At 67.7% G+C, this 16,661-nt stretch overlaps 1 protein-coding gene across 2 annotated transcripts in view; it reads left to right on the top strand.

Moving 5' to 3' along the window:
- The first annotated feature begins 661 nt into the window (after positions 1 to 661).
- The window catches only part of TP73 (tumor protein p73), a 56,916-nt gene continuing 40,916 nt past the window's right edge, over positions 662 to 16,661 (top strand). The window contains exons 1-3 of one of the 2 annotated variants that reach the window (XM_058304588.1): positions 662 to 761; positions 12,239 to 12,331; positions 12,799 to 12,919. In XM_058304588.1, coding sequence (XP_058160571.1) covers positions 12,273 to 12,331; positions 12,799 to 12,919 — 180 coding nt within the window. In that variant the 5' untranslated portion in view covers positions 662 to 761; positions 12,239 to 12,272. The remainder of the gene's footprint in view (positions 762 to 12,238; positions 12,332 to 12,798; positions 12,920 to 16,661) is intronic. The other variant, XM_058304587.1, reaches the window with a different exon arrangement.

Genomic DNA, 16,661 nt, shown 5'->3' with positions numbered 1-16,661 from the left:
CCCACCTGCAACGCCCCTGTTTCCCGCCAAGGGCACGTTTCAAGGCGCTGGGGGAGAGGATGTGGACGCAGCTTGTAGGGGGAAGAGCGGGGAGAGGGCGAGATGCAGACCAGTCTCCCCAAATCCAAGGAGGGTCCCCAGTGCGGGCCGTGCTGCAGTTACGGGCAGGCGCTGGAGCTGCGGAGTGCAGCGTCGTGGCTGCGATCTGGCTGGGACGCGAGCGTGCTGTGGGCGTGTTTGGTGGGACAAAAACAGCTGAGCAGCAGCAGTCTCACACGGTTCAGCCTCGTCTTTTTTAGGAAATGGTTCTTAGGTGGTAGAAGCACGTAGTGAAGTGTTCCAGGTAAAGGGCTGGAAATCGTAGAACTTGCTTGAAAACGCTTCGGAAAAAACAAGTGGTAGATTCCAGAGCTTGGCTGGGCGGGCTTTGGAGCACTCAGACATTTCTGCGACCAGGAGTGAAAGGGCAGCCTGCGGACCTGGGCCCCTGCCCAGTGCCCGGCCCCGGCTCAGCTGCTGGAGCCGTCCCCAGGCCTGGGGGAGGGCGTGGGACGGGGCAGCGCCCAGGCCGGGCACTCCCCAGGGCTCCCGGCCACGCTCCGCCCCCTGACCCGCAGTTCCAGGCCGGCCACGCTGCTGCGGCGGCTCCAATGTCATCACCTAGGTGACGGGGACGCTGCCACCTCCACCGGGAACGAGCCACGGCCTCCCCGAGCCTCCGGCAGCCGCACTGACCCTCCGGGGGCCCAGGCCCGGCCAAGGTAGGCTTTGGCGGGGCCTCCTCCCTCGGGCAGGCACGCGAGTCCCGTCGCCACCCCCTCTGCGCGGCAGCTCCAGGGGGCCCCCGGGGTGCAGGGCAGAGCCCCAGCTCCCCCCGCCTCCCACCCTGCACCCACCCGGGAATGGGGGTTCGTGTGGGCTCCCTGGAGGCGGGGCATCCTGGTGGGACATAGTGGGGCGGCAGCCGCGGGGCCCTGAGGAGGGCCCTTGGCCCAGACTGACGGCTGCACGTGTGGCCCTGCGCTGGGTGGGGGGCAGAAGTGGCTTGGGGCCACCACCTCTCCCGCTGGAGCTGCCCGGGGCCCCCCAGGCACAGGCACGGCTGCCTCCCTGCGCACACCCGCCATCTCCACCTCCCGAGCTGAGGCCCACCCGGCCGGGGAAGGGCTCCGGGGCCCAGTGGCCACGGCACTGTCACGTGTGGAGACACCGGGGTGCGGGCAGACCCGGCGCTGGGGAGGGTCCGCTTTGGGGCATTAGTTGTGAAGAGGGCAGAGCACGTGTGCACGTACATGAGTGTGCATGTATGTGTGTGTGTGTGTGCGTGTGGCTGTGTGTGCATGCTTACCTGTGAGTGTGTGCACAGGCGCATGTACGTGTGCCCCAGTGTGTGCTCATGGTGGGAGAGGGTGGCCGTTGGGGTCACCCTCGTGCCAGGGCGCTGGTGTCTCGTGTCTGCGTCTTCTAGAGAAGCTTGAATGGCTCAGCTGGCTGCCCGGCCCTCCTGGGTGTGGCGCGGGCAGGGCCGGGGTCACCCTGACGTGCTCTGTCGCAGGGAGTCCCAGCCTCCAGAGCTCTTTTTCGTCTCCAGAGCGCCATAGAGGAGAGCTGGGGCCATCACCAGACCACCCCGGGACCCTGCAGGCTGAACTTGCTCCCGCGGCTCAAGTCCACGTGCGGACACCGGCCGTTGAGAACTGGGGGCGGAAGTTAAGAGTTCCCCCAAACCGCCCTCCTGGGCCCCGTAGGCCCCACCCGGCTCAGGCCAAGGCCCCTCGTCCTGCCCCCGGGGTCAGGCAATGCCCGCTGTGTGCTGAAGCCCCCAAGGTGCTCAGCCCCCGTGATGGGCAGAGGGACCCAGGCCCCGTCGTGGGCATGGGCGGGCCTCGGGTACCCGGAAGTGCCAATGAATCCCCAGTGCCACCCATGGTGGGTGCCATGGAGGGAAAGAGCTGGGGGTCCTGAGGGCCCTGGAGGCCAAGGGCCCCTCACCAAGGTGCAGGCAGGGTGGTGGTCCCGGGCTGCATCTGCTCCTGGCGCCTGCCGCCCCCTCTGCCCACCCCCCCGGGTGGGCGTCTCTCCTCTGCTCCTAGCAGCCCCCACTCCCTACATCTGCCCCGGGGGGGGGGCTCCTCTTGACTCGTTCCCTCTGCTTCGACCTGAGCAGAGCATTTGGGGACACAGGACAACCCTTAGCAGGTGCAGGTTGAAATCACGCAGGGGAGGGCTCCCTGGAGATGGCTGGCGGCAGGCGGACCCCTGGGCGTCAGCTCAGCAGGGTGACCTGTGTGGCTGGAGCCCGAGAGCTGGCGGAGCAGCGGGAGGTGTGATGTGGGGGTCCGGGGCAGGTGGCGGGGGCTCTGGGGCCAGGAGGCCCCTGGGTGCTGTTCTGGCTGAGTTGGGAGACAGGAGAGTACTGGGGGAGGGGTGGCAGGGCCCCGGCTTCCTCCCCTACCATGCCGGGAATGCCAGTGACCTGCGACGGGGGCAGCCGTGGGCGGGAGAGCTGGAGTCTGGGTGTACTTCTGGGCCGTGAGGTAGGGAGGTATCCAGGGCGAAGCCACGGCTCTTTCCTGGATGCCACAGAGGACTTGCCCCCCGGCGTGCCATCGTGTCTGCTCAGTGCCCCCAGCCACCGTCGCCACTCCAGGCCTAGATCTTCTCGGCCTCACAGCCTGCAGCCCCCTCCTCCACCACCCACTCCCACGCCACCCCCCAGCCCTCACCAGAATGTGCGATATGTGACGTAGATCTCTATCTTAAGTAGCCACTCTGATCACAAGCTCTTCTTCATCCCATCAGCCTCTTCTCCATCATGAGATGCCCTGCCCCTGTGCACAGCACCTCCTCTCTGCTGTCCCCCTAGTTCAGCCCCCTGGGACCCTCTTCCTCTCCCACTCAGCTGCTCTGGACCTCCTTCACCCCAGCCACGGCCCCTGCCCTCCTCGAACAGAGGCAGACGGGCACTGCCTAGAAAGCCCTCGGCGGGCACGGTGGCCTGTCGCGTCTCCAGGCTCAGTATGGGTGGCATCAGCACCCCTGGACTCACCGCTGCCCCCTCACCACCCCCTGCCCATTCCCACCGCCCTTCTCAGAGGGCGCTTCTGCCCTTCGGGTGCCACGTGCTCCTACCTGCCCTCCAAATGCGCCTGCTCGCCCCTGCCCCCAGGGTCTGCCACCCACCCTGCACAGGTGACGGGGTCGAGGCCTCCCCTCCTCCTGCCCCTCTTAGCGTCTGCCCCCCGAAGCACCCCAAGACAGAAATGCTTTTGCCTCCACCAGGTCCCCTGGGAACGTCACCGCACGAGCCCAGTTCTGTGGCTCCCACGGGCCTCAGTTGCCTTGGGCTGCGGGGTCGCACTCGTGTGGAAGGTGACTCATTCCTGGAGAGACCGCTGATGGGGTAGCCCTCTGCGAGAGGGCAGCTTGAGGCCGCTTTCAAAAGAGCCTGTGGGGCAGGAAGAAGATGTGTGGCTGGAGGGGTGGGAGGCGCTGGAAGGAACCCCAGCAGGGAGGACCACCGCCATAGCCTGTTTCTCATTCCAGCCTTGGGGCTGGTCTGGTTTCTTCTTCCCTCCCAGCAGCCACACTGATACTAAGTAACTGATGGTCAAGGGCATGCCGACACTGAGTAACCACGCAAGGCCACGCTAAGGTTCACTGAGGCTGCTGGCCCTTCGTGGAGCTCCGCCGCTTTTTGCTGCGCCTTCCTTCACCCCGCCCCGTCTTCCGTGTCGGATACCACCATGCCTCCCGTTTTATAAATGAGGGAACAGGAGCAGAGTGGGAGGGCACCTCTCCAAGCTCGAGAGCAGCACAGGGGGGCCACGAGAGCCAGAGGGGGAGGGCCTGCAGTGCAGGAAAGGGTGGGCCTGGGGTGCTGGCATGCGGGCCGGGCCTGGAGGTGCCCAGTAGAGGAAGAGGAGGGGCCGGCATCCGGCTCCTAGGTGCAGGCCCCGAAGGCTGACTGGTACTTGCACGCTGAGTGATGTTCACCACGGCACTCTTCCCAGTCGCCGAAAGGTGGAAGCCACCCAGTGTCCCTCCGCAGACAGGTGGGGGAACAGAGGGTGGCCCGTCCAGGCGGTGGACAGTCATTCAGCTGTAAAATGGGTCAAGTGCTGGGCCATGTAACAGCACCAGAGACCCTCAAAGACCCGGTGAGTGAAGTAAGCCAACCACAGAAGCCCGGGAATTGCACGCTGCCGCTGATGTGCTGTCGCTAGAGTCAGCAAACGCGAGGCGTGGGAAGAGGACCGCGGGGCGGGGACGGGCGTCAGTGCTGGGGGGCGCAGAGTTCTGTCTGGGTGATGGGAGTTTTGGAAATGGATGTGGCACAGCATTGTGAGCGAAATTAATGCCACTGAATTGTATGCTTGAAAGTGATTAAAATGGGAAATGTTTTGTTCCATATGTTAGCACAATAAAAATTTTTAAGGAAGCAGATTTGGCTCAACTGATAGGGCACCTGCTTACCACATGGGAGGTTTAGGGCTCAAACCCCGGGCCTCCTTGACCCGTGTGGAGCTGGCCCACGCGCAGTGCTGATGCGCGCAAGGAGTGCCCTGCCACGCAGGGGTGTCCCCCGGGTAGGGGAGCCCCATGTGCAAGGAGTGTGCCCCATAAGGAGAGCCGCCCAGTGCAAAAGAAAGTGCAGCCTGCCCAGGAATGGCGCTGCACACACGGAGAGCTGACACAGCAAGATGACGCAACAAAGAGACACAGATTCCGGGTGCTGCTGACAAGAACACAAGCAGACACGGAAGAACACACAGCAAATGGACACAGAGAGCAGACAACTGGGGGGGATGGGAGGAAGGGGAGAGAAATAAATAAAATAAATCTTAAAAAAATTTTTTTTTCAAGAGAGAGAAGAAGGGAGGGAGGGAGGGAGGAAGGAGAGAAGGAGGGAGGGAAGGGGCTTCCGGCAGGAAGCAGGAGAGGAGCCGGCAGCGCCCTCTCTGTGGGTCCCGGGTGCCCGGGGTCTGCCACCCACGGCTGCGCAGTCCCAGCAGGGGCTTCCGGGGCACAGCCTGTGGGCACCTCGCGGCTTGGTGGCTTGTCCCCAGCCTGTGGACCGAGTGACCTCTGCCGGCACAGGCCGGCCTGAGCCCGGAACCCTGCCACCGCGCGCCTTCCGGAAGTGAGCCTGGCCACGTGGTCAGACCCTCACTGCCACCGTCGCCCGCCCCACGTGGATGCCGAGCCGCCCGTCTGATTCAAACAGAAACTGCTGAGCAAACGCAGAGCTCCCTTGCCGGGACGGGCGCCGCAGGGCGGGCGCCCCGGGCCTCCAGGGTGCGTCCCGGGGGAATGGATCTCGGCCGAGGCCAGCGGCCAGGGTAAGCGGCCGGTGGTGAGGGGCGGCCAGGGTGGGGAATTCCTCGGGGCCGTCCCGGGAGCCTCCCCACCCTCTGGTGGGCTGTGGTCCAGGAGGGAGAGAGGCAGCCTGACCGGGCGCCCCCAGCTGTTGCCACGGTGCACCCTGCCCAAGGGTGGGGAGGCTAAATTTGTCCGTCTTCGCTGACCCTTGTTTCCCCAACTGGGCCGAGGGCAGTGCAGGCCGGGAGGCCATCTTGGGGCAGCGGCCGCCGTTCTCGGCCACGGGACCAGGTATTCCGTAGGAAGTCGGGGCAGCGGTGCCCTCTTCGCATACCCGGACCGGCCTTGGGACACGGTTCTGGCCAGCCTGGCCCAGGCAGGTGCCCGTCCCGGCACTGACCCCCAGCCCCCACCCACTGTGGACACCGGCACAGAGAGCGGCCCTGGGCTCTGGCCAGGTGCCCCGGATGTGGGCAGGGGGCCCGGGCCAAGATGGCCGCTGTCCTTGCCACCCCAAGGACAACCAGGGTGACCCTGCCCTCGGCTCTGCCCCACCAGGCGGGTACAGCCCCTTCTAGGGGGCTGGCGGGGAGGGCAGAGGGCGCTCGGCCCGAGGCCAAGAGGCTGGCCGGGGCGCCGGTGGGGGGTCTGACCAGCCTCGCTCCGTCCCCGTGAGGGCGGCCGGCCCCTCCGCCCAGGAGGGGGGCTTTTGGGGGCGTTCTGCTCACCTCTGCAAAGGAAAGGCCACAGGGGTGAGTGCCGGGGGCCCAGGAGGCCCCTTGGGTGGGCCGGGGGCCGCCCCAGATCTCGATGGCCGCTTCACGGACATGAAAAGCAGCGCACACGGCAGGAAGAGGGCCACGGGCCGCGTGATCACGGGGGGCGTCCAGCTCGGTTAACCTGGGGGTGGCGGGGCAGGGTGGGGCTCGCGGGTCTTTCCTGTGGAATGGACAGAGAAGCCCCCCTCACATGGCGGGGTGCGCGGCTGGTGGGCCTGGCTGTGTGCGTGACCAGTGGGCCTGGCTCTCGTGTGCGCGGCCGGCGGTCTGCAGCTCCGTCCGGGGGAGTCCCACCGAGGGGACGGTGGGCAACAGAAGGAGGCCCCTCATCGCAGAGCGGGCCCGGGAGGGGCCGCGGGGGCAGCCAAGGTGGAGGGTGGAGGGTGGAGGGCTCCGCCATCGGCTGGACCCACGAGGCTGCCCAGGTGAGCTGGACGGCCGAGGGGGCCTGTAGCCAGGACCATGTGTCCTTTGGATTCGGGGTCAGGGAGGGGCTTGGGAGCTGGCTTCCTGGAGGAGGGGGCCTGGGCAGAGAGAGGAGGGAGGAGAGAAGGGCGTGAGCAAGGGCAGGGATCAGTGTGTGGGGTGCAGGGCAGGGGGTCAGAGAGGGGCACATGGGGGCAGGATGGGGCGGGGCGCACATGGGGGCTGGGCAGGGGTGCGGGTAGGTGTTGGGGGGCGCGGAGAGGTCCAGCTGAGATAAGGGCTTTGCCCCAGGAGGTCGTGGAAACTGAGGCCAGAGGGGTGCTGTGGTGGGCTGCGGGTGCCCAGGAGGGTGGGTCCCCTCCTAAATGGGATGGGGGCGGGAGCCGGATGCCAGCTGCGCACGCCGAGCACAAGTGGGTGCCGGCACCCCGCGTCTCCGCCGTCGCTGGCTTGGGGTCGGGCCCCTTTGTGGGGACCGTCCCTGGCCTGGGTGGACGTGCAGCAGCACCCCCGGCTTTGGTCCCTGCTGCTGGCAGTGCAGCCTGGGGTGCCCAGCCCGGCTGGAAGTCCCCGGGGCGTCCCCCGCGGGCAGGATTGCCCCGTTGAGCCCCCGCCTTGGGGCCTCGGAGAACGCGGTGAGTCAAACCGAGAGAGCCGGGGGGCTGGGTCATTTCTAGCTCCCACAGCTGCCCAAGACCAGTCTCGGGCATTTTATTCGGGACACCCGAGTTTTGCTGCCACAAAGGAAGCCAAAAGGCAGTCGTTTCGGGGTTCTGGGGATGGCAAAGGATTTTTTTTTTGAAGATTTATTTGATTTATTCCCCCCCCCCCGTTGTCTGCTCTCTGTGCCCATTTGCTGTGTGTTCTTCTGCGTCTGCTTGCATGATCAGGTGGCACCAGGAATCTGTGTTTCTTTTTTGTTGTGTCATCTTGCTGTGTCGGCTCTGTGTGTGCGGGGCCACTGCTGGGCGGGCTGCACTTTTTGCACATGGGGCGACTCTCCTTGCGGGGTGCACTCCTTGCATGTGGGGAACCCCTGTGTGAGGGCGCCCCCGTGTGGCAGGGCACTCCTTGCGTGCGGCAGCGCTGCACGTGGGCCAGCTCATTGCACGGGTCAGGAGGCCCTGGGGCTCGGACCCTGGACCCTCCATATGGTAGATGGACGCTTTATCCATTGAGCCACGTCCGTTACCCAAGCAAAGGATTTTTGTAGACAAAAAGGAAACTGGCTGGACTCCTGGGCGGGGCCGGGGTTTGTCCACCGTGCAGGGCGGTTAGGGCAGGGCGGCTTGGCTGTGTGTGGGGTCAAAGGTGACGAGTGAGGGGCTTGGTTGTCTGGGTCAGCACCTTGGTGGGGATTTCAAATTTCAACAGATAAAGAGGGAACTTAAGAGGGCACGTTTTTTGGCTTTTTTGGTTTGTTTTGTTTTTTTCCCTGGCTCTGAGGGCCCCGGGGCTTTATACACTTTCATCACGGGCTCGCACTTGTTTTCTGGGGCCACAGCCCGGCCTGGGCTCCGTGGCTGACAGCCGGCGAGGGCACAGCGAGGCAGCGACACGGAGCAGGGGCTCAAGGCCGGAGCGCGTTCTCCCCGGGACCTGGGCACGTTTGCAGGAGCCCGCGCCGCCCCTCTCTGTACCTACGGAGTTACAAACATTTGGGGCATCCCTGGGGCCAAGGACTTGTGCGGGCCGAGGTTTGAGTTTGGTCTGGGGGATGCCCGGTCTCCCTGGTGTAGCCCTCCCAGGATGTGCCCGCTGCTCACCTGTCCAGCCCGGAGGGGATGGGGCTGTCCGAGGCCTCGCGGGGCAGTGGGGCCGCACTGAAGCCAGGTCGGAAGTCGTCTGACACGCGTGGCCTGGCTACGTTTGAACAGACACAGCAGCGAGTCGGCCATCGGGCAGCTACCCCAGACCCACGCTGCCCACCCCGAGGCCCCTGCAAAATCTGCACTGCGGCAGCCGGTCCTCGTTGTTTGCAAACAGCGCATTCGTGAACTTGCCTCCTCACTAAAATGTAATGCAAATCCAAAGTCAATATTTGCAGCTCTCTCGCAGTCGTCCGCGGATGAGCACGGGGAGGTGAAAAATTTGAGCCGCCCGACACGCGTGTTCCCACCTGACGCTGAGCAAGGAGACGCTGGACTGTCAATGAGCATCCTTTGCGCGGCGCATTGAGTGCCACGTTTGTCGCATCTCTGTGCATTTTCTTGGTGATTTCGCGGTTTAAAAGGGCCCCAAGCGCAGTGCAGGAAGTGCGTGACGGGCCTCACGGAGAAAACGCGTGTGTCAGAGACTCCGTCCAGGCGTGAGGGGTGGCGCGGGTGGCGTGCACTCCCTGTAGTGAACCACGCCGTGTGGCCGACGCGGTGCCTTTAAGCAGAGACCCGCACAGACGAGGTTCCGGGGCGATGGGGCGACGGACGTGCTGCGACCAGGGGCTTGCGGGGTCCCACCCTGGACACCCCCGGGGGCGATGGTTCAGGATTCTTGGGTCCAGTGTCCCGGCAACCTTGGAGAACCTCCCTGCTGCGCTAAGGGGAGGTCGTGGGATCGTCTCTCCTTCCGTCATCCAGCGTCAGTTTCCCCCAGAGCAACCCCGGCTGCAACGAGAATGGATTAAAAGTAAAATGGTAGTAGTGGTAAATGGTAGTGAAATTTGCATTTTACTACTTTGTTATAAGCTCCCCAGAATGTCTTATCAGAAATTCACCTTTTCTATCCCTTTAAACCTGGGATGTTTAAAACGATTTGCGACATTTGTCAAAATCATTTCCATTTTGTCTGACACCCTCGTGCCCTCGTTCCCTCGTGAACACGTTTCCAAATTTAAAATGCAAGTCGATGGGAAAATTGGATTTAATTCACAGAAGCCGTCCTAGAGCTCTCGCCTTGCCCCAAATGCCGCCGCCAGGAAAAGGGAATTTGTCGTGTAGCCGAAGTGAGAACGGGGCTCGTGGGACGCAGGGAGGGCCGGCTGCGCCCCGAGTCCGAGAGTGTGCAGCAGCACCTGCCCTCCTACGTCCCACGCCGGGGGCAGTAGGCAGCTTGCCGACACCCGCACGCCTGGGGCAGTGGCTCAGGGATGGGGCGGGTGGGGTGGAGACCCCTGCCGTTCTGGGGTGCCCTATCTCCCCGGGAGATGAAATCGCAGGCTCCCTGCCTTCTTGGCTCTTGTTCTTTCAGGACCCTGCGCCCAGGGGCGGCTGGGGGCCGTCTGCTGGGTGGCAGGGAAGGGGCCCCACAGTGGCACCCGCGGGATGCTCCCCGCTCTGGGTGCTTGTTAAAATGCAGATTCCTGGGCCTCAAGCCAGACCCCCAGGACAAGCGTCTGGACCGGCACCTGCAGGGCGCAGAGGCCCCCGGGCCTGGCCTGCCGGGGTTTCGGGGAACGGCCCTCGCCCTGGGCTGCTCCCGCCCGCCGTGCCCGGGGAGACGAGGCCCCTCCCGCGCTGGGGGCTGCTGGCGGCCGTGCCTTCGCGGGTGATCTCTGTGCTCCCGCGGAGGCGGGGAGGCGGGTCAGGGGTCCTGCCACGAGCTGCTCTTGGGCAAGCAGGGCCGCCGTCGGGGGCGTGGGGCACCCCGACCAAGAAGGCTGGGGACACACAGGCGGCGTGGCCTGGGCACAAAAGGCACCTCTCAGTCCCGGGCTCGGGGAGGAGGAGGTTGTGATGTGGTGCGAACATGACGTCACGCGAAAAATACGACCCGCTCCGAGTTCAGGCCCGTGGCCAGAACAGCGGGTGCCCCTGAGGCTGACGGGCAGCCCTCGAGGGCCTCCGGCGTGGGCTGCGGGGTGAGGGGACAGTGGGCAGAGGGGCTCCTGGGCTGGCGGGATATTGGGGCGCAAGCAGCAGGATCTGTCGAATGCAACAATCTGTCCATCCTGTTGGAGCCCGGTGACCGCTGCCGTCGCCGCGTCCCCGGGGACCCCTCGCCGTCTGTGCCGTGGGCAGGTGCCTGTAGCCTCCCGTCAGTGTGCTCCGCGCCCGTGCCTGCCCCGTCCTGGCCGTGAGGGTTCACGGGGTGGAGGTGCGCCCCCGCTCCCCGCTCTTGCTTCCCTGGAGGGCCTGGCACTGCCGCCTTGTCCTGGGTGCTGCCCGCTGTCGGCTCCGAGCCCGAGCGTGGGGTGCAGCCAGGCTCGGGGGGCATGGGAGGGCGTCGTTCTCTGTCTCTGGGCTCAGGGTGGCTGTCGGCAAAAGGAAGCAGGGGTCTCAGGTGGCAGAAGCTTCCAGGCTCGCCCCGCCCCCGGCCCCCAGCCCCGGCCCCCCAGACCCCCTCCTCGCCGCCTGCCGTCCATCCTGCCTGAGCCAAGGAGCGGCCTGGCCAACTGCTGCTCACACAAGGGAGCGCAGAGAGGGCCGGCCTCTGTCCTCCCGGCCGCCAGCCTCAGCTAGGGTGGCCATTTCCGGGCCCCCCACAGGGCTGTTCCCCCAAAGCCCGACCCCTCTAAGTTACTGGGGCGGTGAGCCCCACACCCTGACTGAGCAGCCCCACAAGGCCTCAGTGGCCCCTGTACTCGGGAAGGGGCCCCTCTGGACCCAGGTGTGGGAGGACGCGCCGGCCACCACTTGTTAGCACCTCGCAGACCCGCTAGTGAGGCAGGGGCAGGGGGGCCCTAAAAGACGGGCAAGTTCATTTCCAAGTCAGAGAAGGAAATGCTCGGTCACGCCTGCACTTCCGCTCTGTGACCTCAGGCAAGTCACTGGACCTCTCTGCGGGTCAGCCTCCTGGAAAGCGGGTGGAATGGTGACTGGGGTGGCTGCTTGTCGCTGAAAGGAGTGCCAGGGTGGCGGGCGCTCTCCAAGCCGCTCGGCCCTGTGATGACTGCCCCCCCTCCCCGCCCTCAGGCCCTGCGGGGGCCTCCCGAGCCCAGTGGGTGACCGGTGGCCTGGCACGTGGCAGCCTGGGGGCATGCTGCGGCGCCTCCACCGGCGCCCGCCCACCAGGGACAGACAGGAGCCACAGACTGCAGCCACGCCCTCCGCCCCTGCCGGCCTGGGCAGGTCCGGGCCTGCCCGCTCGGGCACTGCCAGGGGACAGCCGCTTGGCACGCCACGCCCCTTCACAGCGGGCCCAGGGGACTGGCCCCGGGGAGGCACCGCCTTGGCCTGGGGCCCGCGGGGTCAGGCAGGGTGGGCTCGGGGCCCCAGCGGTGCCCGGCGGGCGGCCGCCTCCTCCCCCGGGGGCGGGGGCTACTGCAGGGCTGGGTGCTGGGCCTGAGGCCTTCCAGCCACCGCAGTGTGTGGAGACAGAGGCCAGGGTGAGGGTCCCCGCCCCCTGGGCCGCCCCCTGGACGTGCCTGCGCTTTCTCCTCCGCGCCGTCGGCTCCACACGGGGCCACGAGCGCTTTCGTTCCCATGCCTCCATCTCAGGGGACGCCGCGTGGTCACCCCGTAACCCCTCGCCCAGCTCAGCTCCCGGCCCTGGAGTGTCGCCCCTGCCTGGGGGTGACCCAGGCCTCGGGTATTTGGGAAACCGCCAGACCAGGCTTACGCCCCCAGGGCCAAACAGAGGCTCCCGGCGCCCGCACCCCGCATTTTCCCAGCATCCCCTGCGTGTCAGGGCCGGGAAGGCTGTTCCCACCCCCCCGCCCCGTTCACGGGCTCCCCCTGCCCAGACATCAGGCCCACCTCGGCCCCCACCCCAGCCCTGCTGAGGAGGAGGTGCTCACGGGCCCTTCCAGACGTGCTTTCTTCCTTCTCTCGCAGGGTGCCCACCCTTGGGGGGCCGTGGGGGGGGAAGATGTCCCAGTCCACCTCGAGCAACGAGGGAGCCACGTTCGAGCACCTCTGGAGCTCTCTGTGAGTATTTGCTCCATCTGGGCCAGAGCAGGAGGGGGCAGCCCAGGCTGGACCCCGGGCTAGCCTCAGCCAACACCCCTCCCCCAGGCTGACTGGGCCGCAGCAGGAGGGGGCAGCCCCAGGCTGGACCCCGGGCTAGCCCCAACCTCTGTCACCACATTGGGCGAGCGGTCGGCCGTGGGACTGTTGCCTTCTCTGAGGATGCAGGGTCCAGAATCCAGCCCTTCCGTTGACCACCTCCCGAGAGGGGTCAGGGCCAGAGGAGGGCCAGGGGCCCCAGCCTGGAGGGCAGGCAGAGCGGGGGAGGGGAGGGCCAGGAGGCGGGGCTACGGGTGGGCTGGAGGGCAGGGAGGTGGCGGACAGGAGGGCTCCCTGGGGGTGGGCGAGGTGGCCCTGGCGGGCGCGGGGCCTGAAAGGTCTGGGGTTGTGTCCAGCGGGGCTGACACTGTCTCCTCTCCCCGGCCCAGGGAGCCTGACAGCACCTACTTTGACCTGCCGCAGTCGAGCCGGGGGAATGACGAGGCGGTGGGCAGCGCGGAGGCTGGCATGGACGTCTTCCACCTGCAGGGCATGGCCACGTCTGTCTTGGTGAGTGGGGCGGCCCACAGTGGGGGACCAGGGCGGTGGCAGGAAGTGAGGACTGACCTCGTTTGGAGCCCAGCAGAGCCAGGAAACAGGCTCTTGGGCGCGCAGCTTCCCCTGTGAGTTTGTCAGGGCTCTTCAAATTGTGAAGTAGGAAATGTGTCAGCTCATGTGCAGGAAGGGGATCAGGTGTGGCTGGATCCAGGCGCAGGAAGGGGATCAGGTGTGGCTGGATCCAGGCGCAGGAAGGGCGTCAGGCGTGGCTGGATCCAGGCGCAGGAAGGGCGTCAGGCGTGGCTGGATCCAGGCGCAGGAAGGGCGTCAGGCGTGGCTGGACGCAGGCGCAGGAAGGGCGTCAGGCGTGGCTGGATGCAGGCGCAGGAAGGGCATCAGGCGTGGCTGGACGCAGGTGCTCAAAAAGCTGCCTCTCTTCAATGATGTGTGCTCTGCTTTCTCCTGGTGGCTTTGATCTCAGGCAGCCTCTCCCCTTTGTTGAAGGGTGCCAGGTCCCCCCGGCAATCCTGCCCGCAGGGAGAGGACCTGTTTCTCCCACAGTCCCGCAGGCCTGCCTCTCCTTGGGCTGAGCGTGGCCTCGTGCCCATCTCTGAGCCATCCCTGTGCCTCTGCCTGGGCTGGGTCCATGGCCCCCACCCCCTGGAGCACAGTCGGGGGAGAACGGGGGAGCCGGCTCCCCCTCTCAGCTGGGATGCTGTTTCCAGAGGTTAGGGGGGGAACGCAGCAGCCGCCGAGGGCCCTGCACCCCCTTTTCTACTAGAGCAGTTGTGGTTTTAGAGAGCAGCGTGCATAACACCCCCGCCCCCGCCTGGCCTGGCCTGGCCCACGCCCCTCCTGGGGGCTCCGTCCCTCTGCTGGGAGCCGCGGGAGTCCCCCCTGCAGCACCTGGGCTTAGCCACGCCCCTGCCTCTCTGACCCTCCAGGCCCGGCTGTGCCTGGAGGTGGCATGGCAGGCGGGCAGCACACGCGGAGGGCTGAGGGACCCTGGCCAGGGGAGGCCAGCAATGCCTGCTGTCCCCCCTGCCCGCCCTGCAGTCGCCTCCCCGGGCTGGCCCAGCCACAGCCCCCATCGGACCTCGGGGCTGCCCGGATCTGCCAGCAAGGCTCGTTGCCGAGGACGGGGGTCCCTCAGTGGGGCTTCTGCGGGGACAGGTCGTATCAGGCGGGGTGGGGAGGGGCGGCGTGGCGTTCTTGGGCTGGCTCAGCTCTGCCGGGGCCCTCGGTCCCCGGGACGGAGGCTGTGCTGGCCTCGCCGCGGCCCGAGCCCCTCGGGGCAGGGCTGCAGCTCGCCCGTGGACACACGGCTTCGGGCATTGGGCCAGGCAGGAGGGGGGCTCTGGGGGCCAGGACGGCACTGAGGCCCAGCCCCTGTCTTCCCGCCCAAGCCCCCCGTTCCGGAGCCTGGAGGGCCTCACACCCCCACCCAAGGTGAAGGGGTGGCGCAGTGCGGGGTGGAGGGGTGACGAGGGGCAGGGGAGGTGGGCAGGCCTTGGAGAAGGGGCCTCTTTGGCCCTCGCGGCCCCGGGGGGGTGGGGGCCTGGCAGCCAGCGCGCCCCTCCTGGCCCCCTGCTCTCTGAGGAAGCCCCTTCCTCGGCCCCAGCCAGGGTGGCTCCCGGTGCCCACGGGCGCCCCGCGGCTCAGCTCTCCCCGTTTCACAGGCCAGGAGCCGGGGCCAGGCGGGGGGCAGTGCAGTGCCAGGGCCCCGCCCAGGACCACTGCCTGCCCCCCAGGCCCTCCCGGGGCGTCCCCTTTCTGCCAGCAGTTCTGGGGGCCAGGGTCCTGCTTGGCCCCTTCCAGGACCCTCTGGGACATCGGCGTCCCCTCCCGGGCTCCAGGGAGGGGAGCCCCTGCGTGCAGATGTGCAAGGCGTCTGTCTGTCTGTCTCCCACGATCCAGAAGCTGCCTCCCCACCTGAGAGGTCACAGACCCTGCATCTCGAGGGGCGGCCTCGGTCCTGGGAGGCAGAGGGCGCCCGGGGCCCTCGAGGGGCTGTGCTCCCTGCCCCCCGCAGGACGCCCGCTGCCTGGCGTGGCTGGGCCTCGCCCGCTGCCCCTCCCGGCCCGTCCCGGGCTGGGGTCTCGCGCCCCGGGGGACAGGGCGGTCGGTTCTCACGCAGCGGCGTGCCTCGCGGTCAGAGCCGTCCTGCAAGGCCTGTGAGCGAAGGCCCTTCGCGGCGGCGGGAGGCCAGCCCCGGGGGGACAGTGGGCTGCCGGGCGCCCGCCTCGCCCTGACCTGGGCCCGGGCACGGCGGCGAGGGCGGCGAGCGCGGCCGGGGGACGGCAGTGAGCGTGGCACGCGCGGCCGGGCCTGGGCAGCCACTGAGCGCGGGCGGAAGCACCCGGACTCCTCTGGCGGCCGGGGCAGCGGGGGCAGTGGGGGCCACGGGGGCCGCGGTCGACATGCTGCAGAGGGGCACTTAGAGCAGCCGCCAGGCCCCCCTGAGGTGGGGGGCAGAGCCGATGCGCGCTTCCCGCCCTCAGAGGCCCTGGTCACCCCTGAGGGGTCTGGGGGAGGTCTGGGGGGCCTCCAGGAGCCTGGGGGTGGGCTGAAGGGGGCTGGGGGGACCTGGGGGGTTTGGGGCTGGAAGGATGTGCTGGAGCATGGACAGGAGCTGCGGGGGTGGGGGGGTGGGGGGGGTGGGGGGGGTGGGGGGGTGGGGGGGTGGGCCCGGAGTGGCCTGGAGCCCGTGGGTGGGGCTGGCGGCCTTGGCTGAACTGAGCGGGGAGTTGGGGGGCAGGTGAGCCCCTGGGTGTCAGCAAGGAGGCTGCCCCAGAAGCCCAGTGCTGGGGGGCCCCGGCCTGCCTGCCCCCCACCCCGCTGGCCCACCCCGACATGCATCGGCTGGTCACGGCGACTGCGCAGGCCTCGGGTGGGGGCCTAGACCCCCCTCTGGGCTGAGCTCAGGGACCCTGGCAGCCGCCTGGGACTGAGAAGAGGGGCTACAGGTGCCCCCGGCCGTGGGTGCCCCCCACCATGCAAGGGGCGGGCAGGCCCTTCCCAGACCCCTGCCCCCTCCAGAGGCTGCACCCCAGCCTGCTCTGTCCCCTGTGCCGGTGGGCACTGGCCCCGCCCCCTCTGCGCAGGACCCCACCCACCCCCAGGCCTGGGCAGGGCCACACCCCCTTTCTCCAGGACAGAGCCGCCAGCAGGGCGGCGTGGCTCAGGCAGGCTCCGCCCTCACGGGACCTTCCGACATCGGGGCCCTGGCCTCCTGCACCCCTCAGCCAGCGCCGGCCGCGCGGGGGAAAACAGGCAGTTTCCTTCTCTCACCCCTGTGAGCCTCTGTGTCACTTGCAGCTGTCGTGGGGACCCCCTAGCCCCCAGGCCCGCGTCCCCGTGAGCAGTGGGCATACGAGGCTCCGGGGCCCTGACCGAGGAGCCAGCCTGCTCGGCTCGAGTCGTCCCTGCGCCCCAGGGGGACGTTGGGGTGACTGGGCAGTGGGGGGCCTCGGACCCCCTTGCCAGCCAGGTCCTGTGGAGGGAGCCGAGCTGGGAGGGGCTCAGGCAGGAGCAGTTGGTCTCCAGGGCAGGGTAGGGGCCTGGGTGGGTCCCAACACAGCCCCCCTGGGTGGGCCGCGAGCACGGGGGCCACGGTGGGAACGGGGACCCTGCAGCCAGACGACGGGGGTCTGAGCCCCCTGCGCCCCTGCTGGGCCCAGGCTCCTGGTCTGTAGAATGGGGCTGTGAGAGGGTCCCCGGCCGGGGTCCGAAGCCTCCGCGTGCGTGTGGCCTG

The sequence above is a fragment of the Dasypus novemcinctus genome, chromosome 9 (assembly GCF_030445035.2).
Source record: "Dasypus novemcinctus isolate mDasNov1 chromosome 9, mDasNov1.1.hap2, whole genome shotgun sequence".
Taxonomy (NCBI): Eukaryota; Metazoa; Chordata; class Mammalia; order Cingulata; family Dasypodidae; genus Dasypus; species Dasypus novemcinctus.
Note: the sequence above shows the minus strand (reverse complement) of the source record. Positions and strands in the feature narration are given on the sequence as shown.